The sequence below is a fragment of the Lathamus discolor genome, chromosome 3 (genome assembly GCF_037157495.1).
Source record: "Lathamus discolor isolate bLatDis1 chromosome 3, bLatDis1.hap1, whole genome shotgun sequence".
Classification (NCBI taxonomy): Eukaryota; Metazoa; Chordata; class Aves; order Psittaciformes; family Psittacidae; genus Lathamus; species Lathamus discolor.
In genome coordinates, this window is record NC_088886.1 from 135,277,002 (window position 1) to 135,298,759 (window position 21,758).

Genomic DNA, 21,758 nt, shown 5'->3' on the forward strand with positions numbered 1-21,758 from the left:
TTTTTTTTTTCTATTCAGCTTTCTTCAGTTTCAAGCAGCTCTAAAGTTGGAGGAGTCTGAATTATAACAGATGCCTGTACCTCAAAATATTGCTGGGTCAGAAATATAGCATCTTGGGAAGAATTAGCTTTTGTTTCTTCTTCTACCTTTCTAGCCAGCTAAGATATTTTTCAACGTTTATTACCTGTATTGTTCAAAGGAATTGAGTACATTTCAACAAGTAAGAGGCCAACACTCTTGAGGTAAATCACCAAATACTACACTGCTAAGTCAGCTTTTAGTGCAGATAGCCTGGAAAGAATGCTTTTGAATTGATTCTTGAACTCTGTACTTCACTTAATGTGCAATGGGTTAACACAGGAAAGACATCCAACCAGACAAAAGCTTAACTGACTGTAGGAAGCGACCTGTTCAAGGTGGTCAAAATCTTTCAACTAGCTTTAATGGAAGGGCTTCAAACTTGTTTTATCCTGGTAAAATATATTGACTGAATTCCTCTTTCTTCAGTTGGCTTTTTGTCTTTGAAATGTTAACAGATTATTATTAATTTTTTAGATTTGCGTGACTTCCATCCTAATTCTCCACAGCCAGTGTATGTATTGAAGTAGATTGCTAGCAGGTATAATTTATCATGCTCCAATGAAATGCAATGAAGCTGTGACAATTAATGAGTGCTGAGGAGCTACTCTATTTTTATCTTTTATTATTTATATAAAGCTTATTTCTCAGTCATTTTACTCCCTTTATTCTGAGAAAAGTTGCATTTTTTTTTTGTTGGAAGCTGTTCTTTTACCTTCTTAAGCAGACTTGAATCTCTAGAAACCAATGTGTGGGTGCTCAAAAAATCATGTTTCTTATACACAGCAGAAAGGAAAAGTGACAACAGGCTGAGAATAGAGCCTGTCCTGAGTGCAGCCTTTTATTCCTTCTACCATTTCATCATACTCCACTCACATGAATGAGAACAATGGCTATGATCTGGCAACTGCTGAAGCTTTTTAGATCACTCAGAGCTGCTTTCATTAAATGGAATTGAAAGAAAATAAATAGAAAATAAATCATTCTTGATGATTTTTTAAAGATAAAATTAGGCAGAAGCGAGTGCAGGGAGAGTATGGGAGATCAAGGGTGTCCAAGGGTTTGATGAAAAGATTAGGATTCATTTAGAAATCCCAGCATGGTGAAAATGTCAGAAGGGGAGGTGCACAATGGCCATAGAAACCAAACCCAAGCAAACTGGGAATTGTTTAAAGGTATGGACACATATTTCCTGTGTTCTGTTTGTCCTCCAGAATTTTTATGGCTTATACTGCTAGCTATACTGCTTCTCTGCTGGGGCAGTTGTAATATACAGGCTTTCACTGGTACTACTAAAAAGTAAGCTGCCAGCAAAATGAAAATGCAAAAAAAAAAAAAAAAAAAAAAAAAAAGACACGAATTACACTCCACTTGCTTTTTTATTACCTTTGATTTCTGAGGGGGAGGGGAAGACAGACAAAACCCCTCAAATCTAAAGCACTTTAATACTTTTTGACAGTACACCTGTAGTCTGTTCCACAGCTTTCTGCTTTTGTGCTACTGCTTCAAAGCCCAGATTCATCAAAGAACATCACTGAGGTCACAATGTTGACTTCCTTTCAGCAGCTCTTAGTGAAGTATTCTGCGATGTTTAGCTTCTAAACTACAGACCTCAGTCTTATTTAAATAGTATAAAAAGGCCTTTCTCCTAGCTGAAAAGTTTAATGTAACAAGATCCTTCCATTGAAAGCTGCTGAAAACTAAGTGATTAAATCAACACCATCATGTTCTTTGATACAGCATCACCAGCAATAAAATGGGCCAAGGAACAGATAATACAAAGTCACCATTAAGCTTCTCAAAGTAGAGCATCAAAATGGAAAAGCTGCAATGTAGTATGCAGGTTATGGTTTTAATCATTCCAAAAACCTTCTTAGAGAAACTAAGAAATTACTTCTGTGGGTTAGAGCTTGGAAGTCTGAGGGCAAACAGGCTGAGCCGTCTGTGTCGATGCAGCTTCATTCACATACTGTATAAAGGCATTTTCATTTTTTTGTTTAAAAACCTATATAGCTATATTTAGCTCTGTTCCTGTTGTTACTTCTAACAATGGCAGAGATACCCTTACTAATGGCACTTCTGCACTTTTCATTTGTTCCTTTTGCATTCATGTAAGTATAATGTTACATTTTTCTTATGGCTTTTAGGAAAATGAAGAATGTAGATGCCTGCCTGTGTACACTTATTGCAGTGTATTAGTAGTATGATTTAGACTCTATTATTTACCCTTACTGAGGTGAACAGCTCAGGAAGGGGAAATTTTGATGTCCCATTAAGGTGGATGATGAAGAACAAGTAACTGGTCTCACTTCTCATTGCAGGAAACATTATTTTTGGAAATAGGGTTCACAGAATAGCAACACTTTCCTTATTGAGTGACAGTTGGATTTTAGCAGCAACAAAACCTATTTACAAGACAAGATGCAGAAATGGTTAAGAGGCTGGAGCAAAGAGCTTATTTTTTTTTTTTCAGATGAATGCTCTGCTCATAAGGGTGCAGAGCTCCTTTATGAACACGTATTTATTGTCTCACGTCTCACCTCAATGTGTTATGACTTTTTTTTAATTTATTTTTGTTTTCATTCTGGCTCATCTTCAGCAGGGGCTGAGGACACTCTTACCTAAAATATACTATTGCATGGTGGTTAGAGCACGGGACATGAAAGAACTTGGCTTAAATTGCTTTAGGCAGAAGATGGGTTGAATCTGATTGTCCTGCTTGTGAGGTTATTGCATGAAGTTGGCAGAAGTGTTCCATTTCCTGCTCTGTTTTAAGTGAAGATCCAGGCAGCAGTGGCATTTCTTATAGCATTTGATCTTTCTGGTGTGTATCGTACATCTGCATGTAGGAAAGTATGCATGTATGTATTTCTATCTGTCTGTCTTGTTCACCGGTGCAAATGCTCATGTCATAGAGAGAGGGAAACATCATTCCTGGACTCCAGTGCTGATCTGTCCATTGCTATCAAAATCAGGTGGTTCAGGATATGCCCAGAATTAGACCATTCTGGCATACAGGGAACTTGAAAATGCAAAAGGGTAGCTGCATGATTCTGCACCAGCTGCAAAGTTTTGTATTGCTGGTCAATCCTTTGATGCCATTTGCTAATGATTTCTTTCCCTGCCTGCTCAGGGAGAGGAATCCCTCCATTCCTCAGGCCTGACTGCTCCCAGGCATCTGTTCCTTGAGCTGTTCCACTTTATATAATTCAGTATGTATCACCTAGGTAGAGATGTTTCCGAACTAACATGCCTACGTCCTATTTTGGATTAGCTATAGGAATTTAATTAAAAAAAAAAATCCAGAAGGAAATAAAGAGCAGCAACATATATCCATTTCAGAAGAACATACTGGATTCGATTTTCAGGTGGTATAAAATGTTCCTATTTATCTTTAAGATAATTAATACAGCTACCAAGAATTTCGAATAATGACAGCTTGCAACATTAAAAATTAGATAGGATTCCATTTAATTAGAAGAGACAAAGAATGCTAATGATCATATGTGGATTTATTTTTCAGCCATTAATTCTATATTTTTTAAAAAAAATCACACTTCAGTTTGATCATGGATTTACTCCAATATCAATGGTATTGATGTGTCAGCAGTCTATCTAACTAAAACTCCATAATACTATAAAAAAAGGAAAAATGGTTGTGGGTATTAACATAACTGCCCTGAACCCATACATCTAGTTTTGATGGTGTTGTAAATTTGAGAAATGAAAATACCTACATTTTAAAACTTGATTGTGTAAACAATGTCTACAGCACTTTATGGTGTATGGATCAAACTGAAATTTGCAAAGAGCTGCAGATTCCCTGACACAGAGTAATTAGAAGGCTGCTGTTTTGCAGCTAGCAGTAGCCAGAGTTTCACACAATCTGCATAGCTGACTGTTCCTCCAGGCAATACTTTTTCAAGACATACAGAAGTGCCACTTCAGGTTTATTTTATGGGGTAATGATGATGTCCAGTGCCTAATCAAATTAGGTTAATTAGAAACATCCCAATGGACATGATCTAGGATCTGACTCCTATTTAAAGGTGATATCCTGACTTTGAATCAGGTTTCAACTGCAAGTTGAACTCCGCACTTGTGTAATTGTTGCCTAACTGCATTTTTTTTTAAGTTGAAGTAGATGTTTACAGCAGTCTACATCTTCTTATATTCTTCCTTTTAGCTTTAGAAATTCCTCAGACAGCAAACAAGGATAAAACACTACAGAATAACCCAGAGACAAGCAGTCCTAAAATATCTTTCTAGCCTCACATGCTAACTGTGACCATCTGCATATACTTAATGTGCATTCAAGTAGAAGACACGGCCTAGTCAACAAGGGAAAACAGCAGTAGGAGGGCTCCAATACTGATTTGTTACAACTGCTTCATGATTGCTTGGTGTTAACTCCAACGAGTATTTCCCTGAAGTTCCTAAATATGAAAATAGGATGAGGTAAAAAAAAAAGAAAAAGACACAGCTTTAAATGCTCTGGTTTAACAGGCAGAATTTGTACTCTTCAAGCAGCTGAAAGATATCAAAGGGAGGACCTTTAGTAAGTGTGGTAACCAGGATGACTTCAGATAAAGGCCATTCAAAGACTGATATGTCTCACCTCCCCCATTTTAATTTACAACTTTATATTCCTGTATATATACAAGTAGCAAGCTTGAAAAAATTAATCTGAAAACTAAGTAAAGCTAATGCAGAAGACGTTATCTATAAGATGATAACAAGTTAAGTGTTAGAATGAACATATGGTGAAAGAGAGGATACAATGTATGACTAAACATTAAAAATGAACATTTTGAAAGGCCTGAGCATTTTATGTCAAGGAAATTTTATCTATTACAGACATACAGGTAACGCATAATAATATGTCCTCCAGAGCTTACAGGCTAGAAATCCAGGTGTGGCCTACTGGTGGCCCTGTGTGACTGTCCCCAGATCTCACGGCGAAAAAACAACTCACTAGGTGCTCTCTTCCTGCCCATGAAGAGAGAAATCACTGCATGCTGTGGTATCTGGCTGTATTTCTCAAATGATCAGAAACAAAACTTCTACTTGGTCTTTGCACTTACAGTAGCAATTCTATTCTTTTTGTAGTCCAGCTAAAGACGGCCTTAATTCCTGATTTCTTGCACCAAAACGAGGAGATTTCAACTTCATTTGAATAAAGACAAAAACACTGATAAAAACTGTGGCAAAGTGCAAAGCTGGTGATCTTACCACACTGTCTACAAACATCATACAGATATTGAATATGTAGATACTCGGAACTATAAAATAAGATTTTACGAAAGCTTAATCTAGTTAAGATTTTGCCTAATGAAAGACATAATTTAGATTTGTTCTGGGATATGCTATGCAATGCCCCAAATCTCAAAGAGCAGAAATAAAAGTGAAGCAAAAGATGAGAAAGCACGGATGAAGTAGCTAGATGATTTTTATAGAGAATGGGAAGAATGCCAGTGCTTAATCAAAGCTTGAAGTCTGCGATTAATGTTCAATGATCAATGAAAATAAAAGTATTTTTAGCATTAAAAGTGACAAAATTAACCTGAAGGCAGGCATAGTTTCATCAGAAAGAGTGAGATAATAAGCAGTTATGCCTTAACATTCAACAGCTGGTTTGAGTCTATATTTGGATATAGCAAGCATCAGTGCCTTCTGACATTGGAGTAAAATTAAGAACAATTTCATATCTCTTTTAAAGATGGATGTGAAAGGGCGCCTGCTAAAATTAAGCATTTTCAAATAATCAGACTTAGAAACTAGTAATCCAAGAGAATGAACTATGTAAGTAATTTCCTGTTATTTAAAAGAGGATTTATAAATGTCTAAAAATTCCAAGGAAGTTAAGGAATGTCAATGCAAATCAAATAGTTATCATTAAAAAGGTTGGCCCAATGACCCATAAAACAGCCTGTGACAGATTTGCAGTAATATAATGGAATTGTTAATTTGGAACGAATCATCAACAAAAACCTGGAGGCTGAAAATATAATAATATCTATCAACATCTTTTCATGAAAATCATATCTTTTAAAGGGGTTTTGTTATGCTTTTTTTGTTGTTCAGAATTATAGCTCTGAGTGACAAAAATAATTTTATTGCTATATTCTCCAAGGCATTTAACATATTATCAGGTAAAATTACCATAATTGCACTATATAAAAGAAATAATCAAGACCTGGTGTTTAATATTGAGATGTTGTACCAAAAAATCAGTTCACTATCACCTGTGTTTTTAAGAGGTCTGAAGTGGAGACCACTGTAGTTAACCATCAACAGCCGTGAAATAAAACCACTTCTATACACTCTCAGTTCAATACCTGAAAAAAACCCAAACCAAAACCAACACTCCCCTCTCCCTCAATAAAACCCCAAAACAACCCAACAACCAAAACCCAACATAAACCTAATATGATTCCTTACTATATATTAATGGATATAGTAAGTAAAAAGTCAGGAGGCATTCTTGACCATACTTCTTTATGGTGAGAATCCCTAGTACAGAGGAAGAAGAATGTGTAAACATTTGAGGGTCTTCAAAGCACAGACAAATAATTGATCCAAGAACCTAAAGAAATCCTGATGATGGAAATTTGAGGAAAGAGTCTATACATCTCATCAGTGAGGAACAGAAGTGGGTTTGATCAATGTGTAGGTTTTAAAGAAATGCAAAAGGAGATATGAAAAGACATGATAGTTGCAGGCTTGTTGATCTTGACGGAAATTAACAAATTTGTAAAGTCAGAACTTCAAGATACTAAGTTCAGCTTAGTAGGTTTCCTTCTATTAAACACCTGATAGGCTGAAGAAAGTGGTTTATGCACTACTGTTGCTAACCTTTATAACAAAGTTAAATTTCTTTTGAAATTTCTTTTGCAAAAAGAAATCTCAGAAATCTTTACTTTCTGTGAAAGTGGGAGCTTAGAGTAGGCGGTCACAGTGGTTTACTGTATTTTATGAATCTATAAAAGCTAAATTAAGGCTGAGTGTACCAAGGCCGAGGCACACATTTAAGTGTTTTTGTCATGTGTAACCACTTTCAGAAAGTGGAATCTTTTTGCCAGCTGAGCCTTCCTGCTATAGATGGTTTCAGTGACACTGAACATTGTTGTAAGATTACATATCAAGCTCCATTTCTATCCTGAAGACTCAAGTTTGACTGAAGGAAGCAGTGCAATGGACAGGATCTACTCTATTTTTTTGTTATTGTGTATTTGATAATTTGTATTCTTAAAAAGTATGTGCTGAGCAGCAGAGAGGGGGAGGCTGCTACTTGTCTTTTCCAAGGTGCTATGCTTTGGATCTCCATGCATAGAACTGGTTGGACTCCATGATCTTAAAGGTCTTTTCCGGCCTAAACAATTTTATGAGAGGTTTTCTGGCTGGTGAAGGGAGATTGCACTTTACCTGAGGGCAGCTGAACATGCAGAACTCTAATAAGCTTTGGAAGTGCAGGGTAAGTCTGAGATGTTCAGGCAGTAGCCTTGGAAGCTGCCTAGAAATGCAAGGAACAGGCACAGAGACAAGCCAGTGGAATGACAGAAAGATGCTTTTCCTAAGGGCCTAGAAGGGATAGTGCAGAGCTCACTGCCTGTAGTCATTGAAAAGGCGGCTGGCTAAAGAGCAAGGATGGAAGAAAGCACTACCTCTTTCTATTCAACATTTCCTATAGTGCTGGATTAGAAGGAATTAATTTACAATGCTCTATTACTTCAATTTTTCTTACTCTGATTGTTCTTTATTATAAAAAAAATAATCTTTGTTTTAATAAAATCTGACTTTTGAGGATCACCAGTTTTTTGGTGCACTTCCTTCAAACAAAAGACATGGGCAGAGTTCTCTCATCTCTGGAGACTCCAGACCTTGTCACAAGGAAATCTCACACAACAGACACAGTCCAAATGCTCTGTTTGGAATCTGTCAGCAAGACTGTGCTCTGGACAAATCTGTTTTTTTCTGTACATCTGCCAAGTGGGAAAGCATCAGTCCTTACTCAGAAATTTCTGTTGACGTAACTTCAAAAGGCTTAGAAGGAAACAATTTAGGGGGATAATAGCAAATATTGCCTCCTTAGTACAGGGCAGGACTTCGCCATTATCAGGTGACCACTACTGCAGATCTCCCTCAAAGGATCTGCTAATATTTTTCCACATGCTGCAGCTGTTTCAAGTTTCTGCTTAGCACAAATTTAGCCCGGGACAGTTCTGTGTTTACTGAAGCTGCAGTTTGCATGAATTTTTAAGATAACTGGCTAGAAACTCTGGAATTACAGTAAAACCAGTCCAGCAATTCAATGCAAACAATATTTTCTCTTTAGGGCTTACTCCTATATTGTGATATCATCGAATCAACATTTCTAAAGGAACAGATACCAAGCAGAAAAGTTGATGCTATGGATAATTTTCAGAAGTGTTTTGCAATTTTAAAATTGTGTCAGCCAAGAGCAGACAACAGCAGTTACAACACATCAGAAAATATCGATATGGCAGAAGTCAAAGACTGGAAGGCAGTCCGTGTGGATCTGATCATAGCCCCTTTTGAGCAATATGCATATGCTCTGCTAGGCTGGACAGGCTCCAGGGTAAGTAACCACAACAGTCCATGTTTCCTTAGCATTCCTAACCTAGTTTTGTTATTGCAGGACCATGCAGAGTTCATGGATTTTTAAAAAAATGCTCCTTCTCTCTACATGTCACATTTCGTGCTGTCACCAGCCTGTGGTAATAGATTGGAACTGATGATGTCCTCGCTGACATCTAGGAATGTGTCTCTAGAGGAGTTAATATCTATTTTCCTCACAGCTTATCGTTTATGTTCATGAACTGAAGAGCTCGATTTTCAGTCACTGGCATTGTCTTTTTACATCATACTACTGTTAACAAGCAATTTAAATGGTTACTGAGTGGAGAAATTATTTGGAAAGTGTCACAGATGTTTACAGGAAATTAAATATTTGAGAAAGACATGTTTGGAATTGGAACTTTGTCTTGTAGGAAATTGAAAACCATTTGACCTCTTTCTTTTGGGATTAGATAAAATGATTTGTTTCACTAGCATATTAATTGTTTTAAACCTGAAAAAAACATGGCACATTTTAAAATCTACGCATTATTTTTGAAATAGAATAAAATATGTTTTAATAGATATTCGAAGAAGTTAAGAAAACTTGATATTTACTTTCACAATAGACACATAGTCAATGGGTATAATATAAAATAGTACAGTTTGGGTTTTTTTTTTTTTTGCATTTTATCTAAATGCAAACACTGATCTCAAATGATTAATCTCTCCCTGGGCAGAATTAGCTTTTAATCTGTTCTACATGCTTGTCTTCTGATGCTCATTTTCTTAAGGAGTGATTATATGGTAGGAGAGCTCCTGAGCCTGCTCTGAATGATCTTGCTGTGCTAGAAGCAGTACAGGTTCAATGCCACTCTGTTCTACTCAGGTTAATTGGAAGCAGGATGTTTTAGACCAGAAGAAATGTAGCAATTGATGTATTATCCTGCTTGGCTGATGAGTTACTTCAGTCAGTTTTCTTTTTTGAGTTAATAAAATTTATTTATTTGGACCTTAGATTAAGTTCTGCAGACTTTTCGGTCCTTCTTATCCTGAAAGTGTTTAGCTACTTAAAAGTTCTTCTCTCAAATCTGTTGGGGGGGGGTGTTCACACTGTAAGAGCCCATTGCTGGCTTACTTTCTCATACAGTGCTCAACTATTCCCCGACTAACCATCTGAAATGATGGGCCATTGCCTTTCATAGAATCATAGAATAGTTAGTGTTGGAAAGGACCTCAAGATCATTTAGTTCCAACCCCCCTGCCATGGGCAGGGACACCTCACACTAAACCATCCCACACAAGGCTTCATCCAACCTGACCTTGAACACTGCCATGGATGGAGCACAACCTCCCTGGGCAGCCCATTCCAGTGCCTCACCACCCTAACAAGAAAGAATTTCATCCTTATATCCAATCTAAACTTCCCCTGTTTAAGTTTTAACCCATTACCCCTTGTCCTGTCACTACAGTCCCTAATGAATAGTCCATCCCCAGCATCCCTATAGGCCCCCTTCAGATACTGGAAGGCTGCTATGAGGTCTCCATGCAGCCTTCTCTTCTCCAGGCTTTCAAGTCATTGTTCTTTCAGATGATCCACTTTTTCACACTATAGTTGTTTAATTTGTAGGTATTAGTTTATTATTTGGTTTGGTGTTGGAACTCCTAGAAACAGTAACAATTTTGATTTGTCAGAATTTTTGATATCTGCAATATTTTCACAGCAATTTGGACGTGATTTACGGAGGTATGCTACTCATGAAAAGAAGATGATATTAGACAACCATGCCTTATATGACAGGAAAAAGGTACTGTTTATTCTCATAAATAAAGCTATTGTGTTTTTATTTCGGAGTCTGCTTTTTGAGGTTATTGTTAGTATTTGAGTATATAGAATAGTTTAGCTTGATTCTTTATCTATCACATAGTAAAACAGTCCCACCTTCAGAAGATGCAGTTTTACTGACAGAGCCTGATTAAACATGAACAAAACTTTTCTGGCATTGCTGAGGTAATTTCTGAAATTTAGCAGGAAACATACATTAGACAATGGTGTTTGGAAGAAACTGTGCAACATTCACAAAACTGAGAACAACTCATCTGCAAGTATTTCATAAAAGTATTTTACTGTCCTGATTCAGAATGAAGGGTAATTTCTTTGTCCCAGGCACAATTTTAACAGAGATTGCCCTGATATTTCAAATTAAAAATAGATGTTGAGTGATACAGGCACAGCCAGAAGGTCTAAGGTAGATTTTCCTAGGATATGATAACTAAGTCAACCTCAGGAATCATCCTGCTTTTAAAGCCCTGCATGTAGAGGTCTGTGTGGAGTTCTGTTTTGTCAGGCTTCCCAGTCTTGGTAATAATTGATAGTTTTTCTGGTCTAAGTGTTCTTGGCTGCAGTTATACTGATCTCTGCATTTATCTGGATTAATGTTTGTATTCGTATTAGGTCATTTTAATAATAAGCAAAAATCAATATTGAAGATGTTTATTGATGTTATTAAATGGGAAGGTAAAAGTACCATGGCAAGATTTTACATTGATCTTTTCTACATATTCTGTATAGAATGGAGACTGCTTTTAACGTTTCTATTTACATGGAGCATTGTCTCATTGTGAGATGCAGCAGTGCTCTAAGCCCTCACTCAATTTCAGCTGTCTCTGTGTGTGCTTGTCAAGTTCAGATGGCACAGCATCCTCGGTTCACATAGAAACCTGGGGAAATGATCAGACTAATGATCCATTTAGTCAAATATCCTGTCTCCGACAATTGTCAATAATAGATGATTCAGAAGAAAATATAAAATTGCATAATGGGTAAGTATGCTATCAAATGTCCAAAAGGGGTAGTTTCCTCATGAACACAGGGACCATGTCAGTGTCTTTCTGTCTTCTACAGGTTGGAAGCATTCAAAACATAATATAGCAAATATTACTATCTGCAAGTTAATATGTGCTCTGTTAAATAGCTTTTAGGGTGCAACAGATAACTGCACTAGGGAAATACAAACAAATTAAGAAATGCCAGTGTTATTTTTTATGTGCAACAAAACTTGCCTGCCTGGTGTACAAGTATATATGTCATTATATCTGCTGCTTTTACCCAGAACCCTAAGGCATTCAGTAATGCAAAAAAGACACTGTTCGTTCATGAGCAGCATCAATCAGTATTACTTTATTGCTTTTAGGCTTTGTATTTGGCATACCATTCAAATTGTTCTGGGAAAGAAAATGTGTATTTCACTGCACTAGCCAGGATGTTTCAGAGATAAATGAAGAGTTTATTTTCACAATGCTCTTGTCTTCCCAGATTTTCAAGTACAGAACTGAGGCAGAGAAAGACTTAATGCCCAGAAATCCACAGATTTGAAGGGCTCCCCTGTTTGTAGACACTGGCCTGAACGTTCTCCTGTTGACTATCTGCCTCAGGACTTTGAAAAATACATAGAAATATGTATAGCCACAACATGTTTTCCACACCATCAGCTGTAGCTGTAACTGAATCTCCAGACCTTCTACATGTCTGAATCTCAACTTACATTTCCTCACTGCACTGCCCCAAACTGAAGAAACATAATTAGTGGAGGTTAAGAAACAAGACTTAGAAAATATTCCTTATTTCTTGTTATAATGCAGGAATTCTATAACAAGGGCAAGGAAAAAAAAAAATCCAAACCTTCAGGGAAAGTTTCAACTGTCTTGATCATGAATTCTTTAGTTTAGAATTTCCACATGTCAAATGAAGTACATGAATAGATCGACTGTCCCTTTTGGTGGGGAGCGAACTGTGCTTTCAAATCTCTGTTTGTTATAATCCCCTCCAATAATATCAATCTCCCTTTTCTCATGTAATCCCAGACATAGCCAGTTCACTTTGAAATTTTATTTTCTGCCGCAAACCACAGACTTTAAAACAAGATTTCGTGTTAATCTGTTGATGCAGCGCATTACTGTTCTTGTCTCTGCTGCATTCTCAGAAATTGCTAAATTACATTAATTGAAATTTTCCACAAAGAAAGAAAATTCTAACTCAGACATGTAATGTGAAAAATTTCAGACCAGGCAGCACTGAAGTTATAATCTACCTAAACAAGGGTCTTTTATCAAGTAGTGTCATTCTAATAAAAAGCAGGAGACACACCCTTCCCTAAGGGTTCCACTACTTATAATCTGATGTGTTAAAATAAAATAATTTTTATTTTTAATTTTGCAATTTTGCATGAAGTTATTCCCGTAAAGGATATTTTGAGCAGAAGCCTGCCACCCAGTATGTAAGCAAGGATGTGCATAGTACAACAATGGTGTCTGTAGCTGTGAAACTTGAGATGATGACCCATAGTGAAAGAGAAGATTGCAGTAAATTGTGTGGCTGCCAAGCTTGATTAAATTTTAGGGTCACCAGGTTAGTCAATTTGAAATCAGTGATGAAAATAATTATTAACTTTAGCGCTGTTTAAGGGAACATATACTCAAATTGTGGATTGGTTAGGGTTTTTTTGTTTTTTAAATCCTAATTAGAAGATTATCTTTACAGTAATTCTAGGGCTTTTAGGTCATTTAAAAAACATTTGACCAGCACTGATGTTTTATCTGTTAAATTTATATTGGAACATTGAACACATGTATTTCACATTTTTCTTTGTGGTAGGAAACCTTCCTTTCTCAAAGCAAAGCTTTCTCAAAGCTAAAAACAATCAGGAAGCAGATATCCCTTGTGCATGCTGCTCAAGATCCCTCAGCAGAACCTTAATTAAGTTTAATTAGGCACCACAGGTAAAAAATGAATCACATCTTTCCCATATTTCTCTCCTTGTTTGCTGAAGAGAGGTTGCCTGACGTCACTGGCTCTGTCCTGGCAGACAAACTTTCATGCACAACTCTGTAACAGTCACTGGGTTATAATTCAGGAGCTGGGCCAAATCCCTTCTGCTTCATTCTTCTTCTTTTATTACTCTGCGTGTGTGTGTACAGCAAAAGGCATAGAAAGGTCATGGAGAACCAGACTAATTCTTGATCTTGATGAAGACCAAATCCTTTCTTTGAAAACACTTGTCTATTATTATTTAAAATTTTGCAAGCTGGTCTATAAAGTTAATAAACCATGTGATAACATACACACTTTGATTTTTTTTTTCTGTTGGAACATAATAGTTCCTGTAAGAAAATGTCTTTCATTATAAAAGAAAACAATTTCCTGATTTGCTCTACATTTCAGTATACAATTTGGTATACCTTATTCTTCCATATTAATATTTATCAGCCCTTCGCCACTGAAGCTTCCACTGTGGCCCACTGCCTGAAATGTGATGCATGGAAGAGAATCCCAGACCCCAGCATTCAAGAAGCTGCATCAGGAAAAAGTCCTGGTTACTTTCATGTATTTCCAAAGGGAATCTGACAGGAATAGGGAGCATTAACACAGCAGTTAGGAATCAATTACATAGCTTTGCAGAGGGGAACAAAAGAAACAGATATTTCCTTTAGGGGCTTGTTACAAAGTTACACTGTGAAATTATTCCTCAGCTTTGATTTTTTTTTTTTTTAATATATATTTTTTCCTAGCATGAATCTTTTTGATATATTTGTGGGTTTTGGAAGACAGTGTGCAACTATCAAACTAATGATTTTTCTATTTGAATTTTTTTTTTTTTTTGGTTCTGTAATAAAAAGGGCATTTTGTAGATCTTCCTTTGATAGGAAAATTGTGACAACAAAAATTTGAACTTGAATCTGTCAGCCTCTTTTTCATATAAAGATGAGGGGATGTCCAAATCTGTGCCTCTTTAGAACTGTCTTCTAAAGCTATGGAAAACAGCACTTGTATATATCAACTTAAAATATGAAATTTCTGATTTACAGCAGCTGGAGATCAAACCTTACAATGATTCCCACACTTATGGAATGAAAGACTTTGTTTATCAGCCATCAGGAAGAAAGAAAAATTGTATATTCCCCATGTCTTGTAATATTATTATTGCTGTTGCATTGGTTACAAATGACATGACACATTTATGAACTGGGCCAATAAAACTGTCACTGCAAAACTTTCCTGATTCATGAATGAGCAATATGCTGTCTCAGTAAAGTAGAAGTGCTTATGAAAAAACCAGGAATTTTTTTCCTGTGTGAACCATAAGTCAGGTCAAGTGAACAACAGGCTCTTTAGAAAACTAAGGTCATTAAGCTGGAAACCGTGGCATCCCTGTTTTTTTTTACACCCTTCTGTGATGGTTTAGGGGTCTAAAGGGTTTATCTCTTAACCCACTATAAAGAATTTTTGGTTACAACATGCATTGTGTTCTTAATCAGGAGCTAATAAGAGTGTATGCTCTGACCTCTGTTTTTATGTATTTATGTAATGTGGTTATCAATTCACTGAACTGCAGTTTTTAGTGTGCATGTATATATAGTTTGCCACATACTGAGATTTGAAATGCACTTTCTTTGCAGTGATTAAAATTTTGTGATGTACTGGGGCAGTCTTTAGCAAGTTTTGACAATATCCTGACATCTTTTTAACTAAGTGAAATGGAGAGAGAGATAGTGGATCTAACTAAAGAAGAAACAGCTCTAAACCCTGTTTTAGTTTTAAATACCTATCTTTAAGCTGAATAAATATCATCTGCTTGCATGAGAATGTACCAAATTTGTGATTTACTTTCACTTTAATGTTTTATTATTTTTAAAATGGCTGCAAACTACAGGCTTTCTATTCTTAAAGGAGTAGCTGTTCTTGAAGTATAAGTGCTTGTACCCTTTTACAGTGCCAACAACTTGGAATAAGATTAAAGAATTTCAAAGGTTGTTGGTTGCTCTTTTTCCAAACTCTGGTGATGTTAGTCGGAGTACAGCATCCTTGTCATGCAGAAGGTCACTGCAGTGTTTGAAGCTGGACTCTATGATTTTTGAACTCTTCACCAAGAGGGTGGGACTTAATGTGGAATTACTCTTCTCCTAAGAAATGGCTCTAGGACTTAATTGTGTGCTTTTCTTCAGTAAGAGCATTACTTAAGGAAAAACTTCCCTTGTTCTCCAGAATATGAAATGCTACAATCCAGTCAGCTTATGAATTTAGCATCATCTTTAACTTTGAAGTCCGTGCTACCATAAATATAAAATCTGTCTGTACTCTTCATGCCTTTACTTTGTCTCTATTATTAATCTCATCCAAGTCTCCATTTCTTCTTAATTTGACATAGTTTCATTCAGTTTTATAGACTCCAATAGTTTTTAGACTCCAGTGTTGCTGCCTGCTTCCTCTTGTGTACTATTAATACCACTTCAAAATCCAGGGAATGACTGTAAAAAGTGTGGCTACAACTTAGTGGTGTAAAATGTTAGTTTGAGAAGTTACTTTCCTTATCCTGATTTTAAAAGGATCCAACAGGCTCTTGTGAGTTACCTAGAGAGCTGCTGTAGCTGTGGAAGATGGTAAGCTATCTCTTTCTGCTGAAATTGAAATTAACCAGCGTTAATATAGCTTGATTCCAGTCCTGCAAGCACTAAAATCAAACTCAAATTCCAAAAATTCCATCATCAAGAAAAGCTGTGTTTTTGTTTTTGTTTTAACTTCTGTTATTACCATATTTGCTGTTAGCTGCTCTTTGGCATTGCTGCAAAACTTTTTGTTTCTTGTTACTCTTAAAATTCCACAGGAACGTAAGTATGTTGGAATCCTTCTTTTTCCTTTTTCCTCCTGACTCTGTGTTTCTGGATGTTACTGAGGTTGCAGCCTGCAATTCATAAATACTACGCTATTGTGATCCTAGTCTTCCTTATGGCTTATCCATTTGAAGATCCAATTCAGATACTCAATCCTTGTTATATACAGCTGTAGATCTGCTGTGGTTTGGCTGGTTAAAGCTCTCTCTGCTCCTTCTGGTTCTCTGTGCATTGTTACTGAAAATAAAAGGTCCTTTTTCAGCTTCCAAAAGACCTGACATAGTTGGTTGTTAAGACGCTACACCTGTCACTGGTATCTGAATTGTTTACAGTGATGATTGTGAAGACAGTTGTCCCACAAACTTCCATTTCCACAGCCTACGTAACCGTTAGCATTTAAAGGAAATGTTGAATGAGCAGGCTGAAAATCATGTGAAGTTTTATCGGTTAGGTTCTTCAGGGCTGTGCATTTTCCAGGCTCTGAACTGGGAGAGGCATCTTGAGTGCACAACCAAATCTCTCTGAAATTTATGTGTAAAATTCTGCTCATAATATTGATGTTTTGGCTCAATAGAGAAAACAATCAAGAATATAACTGTTAATATGTTTGGAAGGCATTCATGCACAGACTGGAAATTACCTACTCTATTTGTGCCTTTTCTTACTCTGCAGTAGGTCTGTTATTGCCTAGTATATATGCCTTTTCCTGTGTGACTTATAACAAGGCATCATGTCAAGCTGGTAGACTGACATGAGTACAGTTAGCCAAGGGGTCATGTACTGGTTCAGACAGGTGACATCAGAGGGCATATTCAAATGGATTTCAGGGTTTCATGTTCTCTGAACATTTTCTGAACCCTCTTTCAATCCTGATTTGGCTTGCAAAAAGGCAACATAAGAAGGAATTTTGACAGTTGTCATGAAGTGACAATTGTGTGAGCTGAAGAGAGTGTTCACTTTGCTGTAATATGGCCTGAGGAAGGAGGATGGTCCAGAGGTTTGACTTGCAGCTTGCAACTTAAGTTGCACTTTAGCAAAATTTTATCTGTAGTTTTAAGTAGGTCATTTAACTTTCCTTGGTCTCACTTCCCAGCAGTAAAACTTAATTCCCACAATGAAAAAGTGCAGTACGTATAAGTAGCTAACCACTGTAGCAAAACCTAGTTCAGCTTAATGAAGGACTTTCATCACCCAGTGTTTTGCCTTTCCCTATAACTAGGAGAAAGAATAAATCTTTAATGAAGACTTTTGATCGTTCAGAATTTGTTTGTTCTTTCAAACAGAGGGAAACTCAAATGTTGATACTTTCTGCAAAGAGAAATACTTTTTTAATCTCAGTTTTGGAAAAAATCCATAGATCAGGCTGTTCCAAACCTCCAAAACTCAGGTAGCTCTTGGTACTGCAAGCTCTGAGGCTCTTGGCTGGCTTCTTCAGGGTCACGGAGCCAACAAGCTCTGGGGACCTTGGCTCTGATGTAATTAAAATGACTTATTTGAACTCAGGCTTCCAGTAGCCTGTCAAGCAAGTTGTTGAGAAGATGGTCAAGCTAGCAGGAGCTCAAATAGGGCTAGATTTTTAAAAGCACCTGGTAAATTAAATTCTATTGCATTATTCTTTTCAGGGCAATATTTTGATAATTATATCTTTTTCATGAAACATCCAGATTCAGTTAAGTAGGAAAATGCCAGAAAAATAAAATTTGTTACTGTTTTGCTGAATAGATCTGTTCACAAGGCAGTGGGATATTATGTTTGTGTGACTATACATGTTCTAAGTAAAAATATCATTCCCAAGAACCCTGGGAAGTTACCTTTCAGTGATTCTCAGCCAACAGAACCCATGCATCATAGAATCATTTTTCTCTGTAGAGCTGGATGTAAGAATGCCCCAAACTTAAGTACAAAAGATGCTTCTGAAGGATCTACTGTGCTATGCAAAGCCTAGCCATGCCACTTACACCATGGATAAATCTGAAATTTTTTAAATGCAGCACTTATCAACCTTTTTTACTATTACTTCCTAACTAAACTCCCTTATCTGAATTAAAAGTAGCACCATTACCAAATACTTCAGAACCCATATTGTCAGAAAATAAAACTTTTTGGTTTTTACATTTTGGTAACTCTGGAAACAGGTCCTTGTAGCCACAGTAAGGAAGGATATTAAAAACTTCCTTGCTGTACTTCACACAGTTTCAGCTGTAGTGGGATTCTCTATTGCACTTTCTTTTCATTCAAGGTATATTCATTATTCTTGATGCCATTTGCTGTTCAGCAGTTGCTCGGAGCCAAAGAGCCTGGCATAAGCCTGCTGTATTCATCTGTAATCACTTCCCATTTCACAGGAGATGACTCTGCATAAAAAAACTGGTTTCAACTGCTCTGTGCAAGAAAGTCTGAATGGTGGATTCCCTCAAATTGTTATCTTTTAAGTATGTGAGTGGGCATGTGGGAGTTAAGCTGAATGAGAAGTGGGATCAGCTAGATGCATTAAGCTGCTGCTAGTACTTTTCTCTATTCCTGTTTTTTGGAAGGAGATTTCTAGGGATGGCTGAGGAACAGCTTCATGGCTGGATCATGGCCATGTAGAAAGTGTTTCTTTTCTGCACCTTTGTCACACCACTACCCAACGGAGATCCTTAAGCTGGTTGAGGGATGTGAGAATTGAATTTGTCTGCAGTTCAAGGCAGAAAAATAATGTAAATAATTAACATTGCTCTTTTGCAAAAGATTAGCTGGGGTTTCTAGGATATAATAGACTGATTAAATTATTAGCATATGAATGTTCTTGCACTAACATTGTAGGTTGTTAGGTTTTTGTAAGAGGAGGGTCACAAGCTCAGTGTTATTTTGAAGAGTTATTGGAGCAGAAAGCAGTTATTAATGTCCTATAAAAATTTAAGATGGGAAATAGCTGCCTTAATGTTTTTTAATGCTAAAGATATATAATTTTGCATTTAAAACCCACTGTGTGAATTTCAATGGTATTAAATGTTACTTAGCTGTTGAATAACATGAGAGGCGGTTTATGTAGCTGCTCTGAATAGTAAATTCACAAAATGCTCTGAAAACTTTATAGTGGGACTCAGCTTTGCAAACCATTAAGCGCTGTGTGGTTACACTGAAAATACTAAAACCCTATGCTCCCAACTTTTATTTTTTTAAGAGAATATTTAGTTTTTCTTTGGAAACCATTATGAGCATGACATGGAAAAATTATCCTGGGATTTCTTCCATATTGAGAAGATCACAGGCATGCAATAGTCATCACCAGATATTGCACAGTCCTTAATTACTTGCTTGCAGAATGCACTCTTATTCAGGAAAATCCTTAACTGACTTTTCAGGCAGGGCTTGCACATGTCTGTAAAGCTAAACGAAGGTGTGACTGTAGCCCAGGTGAATGACTATTATATGACTGTAATGCTCTGATGAGCTGGTTCTAGGGTGTCTGCAAGAAAGTTAAGTTCTGCTACTGCCTATCTTTTGTCCAAGTAGTTGCTTCACAGACTACCGCAGTGTTTGCAGCAGGTCGCCCATACAGGCCTGGCAACATGCTTGAACTTCTAGCCTCCCTCACGATATTCAGATTTTAATCTGTCTGAGTCTAAGTCTGTGTTGCTGGAATGCCACTACTTTTCAGTTGCAGTTACAACCCAGCCAGCTTTGTTTTCCAGGCATTGCTTCTTTTCTGTCACTATGTAGTATGTTATTTCTCAAAAAACATGTATCCCTGGGAAGAAGAGCTGGCTATGATTCTATACCTTCATTTTATTACATAAAGATGTGTGATATTCACATGTGATTAACTGTGTATTCAATAGTTACAGTCTTAAAATCAGTTTTCTTGTGTCATCTGAGAATGTTTACACTACCTTTCACTGAAAAAAGATGCTTGCAGAAGTTTATTTGCACAGTTAAAGATATTTATTTTAATGTTTTTTTGGTTTTTTTTTTAAGCTGGATGTTACAGTCTTATTTTGGCAGATGCTACTCTAAAATTATGAAGTTATAACTGTGAGACAGTCAGCCTTGAGAACAGCTTGATGAATTAAACATGCTGCAGCTGCAGAGTTTGCTTTAGATGTCTACAATAATGCCTGGATTAAAGTTAAAGTAAACAAAAAGATCCAAAGTTTATAATATTGATTTCCAGTGTGATCAGTTGTTCGCACGATTATTACTACAATCAAACACTGAGTCATTTTAAACAGATGTACATACTTTCATTTACATTCCAATTCTTCTCTCCCTCAGGAATGTGGAAATTGCATATGTGATTTGGGGCTTAGTTCTTTTTGCAGCTGGTCTGTTTTTAAAAATTAAGAAATAAAATAATCTGCTTTTCTTACCTCTTGGTAAATTAGAAAATGATTATGCATTTTCTTCCAAAATGTGCTTCTCCCCAGTGTTTTCTTAGCAATTTAAAAGCTTCACATGTATCATATAATTGTTCACTTTTACAAAGTCTGCATGCAATCCATGTATATATTTAGCTAAATTTAATGTTTTTGCAATAGCAATAATATATAATATCTTAACAGAAAGATAAACGTACCTAATTGTTGTTTCCTTTGTTCGGTGTTTTTTCTGAACAGTTTAGTGAAACCTGTATTGCTAATGAAATGATAGAGCTCTCAAAATATGTAAGTAGGTGCAAATCCAGAATCTTAATTTCTAAGGCAGTAGAGAGCTAACCATGTTTAAGTGTTTTAATTAAATTATTCAATCAACATGCTTGGGTAGGTTATTGAATGTGGGCCAGGTAACAGTCTCAGATTATCTGTTACAAGAAGAAAGAAATCGATTGAGCAGAAGCTGTGTAGAAGGGAAACTATATAAGGAAAGACCTAAAGATGAGAGAGGAAAATGGGGTATGGAGTGGGAGTGTAAATTGCAAGTCTGTGGTGAATGTACAGATTTGATAAAGAAGTGCACAGTTGCTAGACAAAATGATGGGGAATGGAAAAGGTGTATTTGATTAGCGGCTGCATAGTAGAAAAGAATCTGTGTTGATTGAAGAAACTGACCTGAAAAAGGGCACAAAAAAGAATGACTAGAGAGAGACATGAGTGGAAGTTTGATGGACTAAAAAATAAATTAAATTCATAAGGCTAATGCTGTAACCTGAGGATAAGAAGTGGGTAAACTTTCAATTGCCCTAAATAACTGAGTAAAACCATGCTTATGTCCCTTTGGATATGGCATGAGTAGTGTCTGAAGTTACATTAGAAATCTAAGGGGAGAGATCAAGGCTACAGCTTAGTATGGGGAAGTGGGAAAGAAGAGGGAGCTAGAGTAGATATGGATTGTAAAGATATGGATTGCAATATAGATTGCTAAAACTGATCCCACAGTCGCCTGCAATTCAAGATCATTGCCATTGCTATCAGCAAATACTTGTTAGCCCTGTGGCACATCATATTTTCTGCCTA

At 36.6% G+C, this 21,758-nt stretch overlaps 1 protein-coding gene across 17 annotated transcripts in view; it reads left to right on the top strand.

Annotated features, from left to right (window-relative positions):
- DNTT (DNA nucleotidylexotransferase) overlaps positions 1-21,758 on the top strand; it is a 194,919-nt gene that overhangs the window by 151,694 nt on the left and 21,467 nt on the right. For 5 of the 17 annotated variants that reach the window (XM_065671972.1, XM_065671975.1, XM_065671971.1 and 2 more), the window contains 3 exons: positions 8,414-8,677; positions 10,380-10,463; positions 14,521-15,348. In XM_065671972.1, coding sequence (XP_065528044.1) covers positions 8,414-8,677; positions 10,380-10,463; positions 14,521-14,676 — 504 coding nt within the window. In that variant the 3' untranslated portion in view covers positions 14,677-15,348. The other 12 variants (XM_065671980.1, XM_065671979.1, XM_065671977.1 and 9 more) reach the window with 6 other exon arrangements.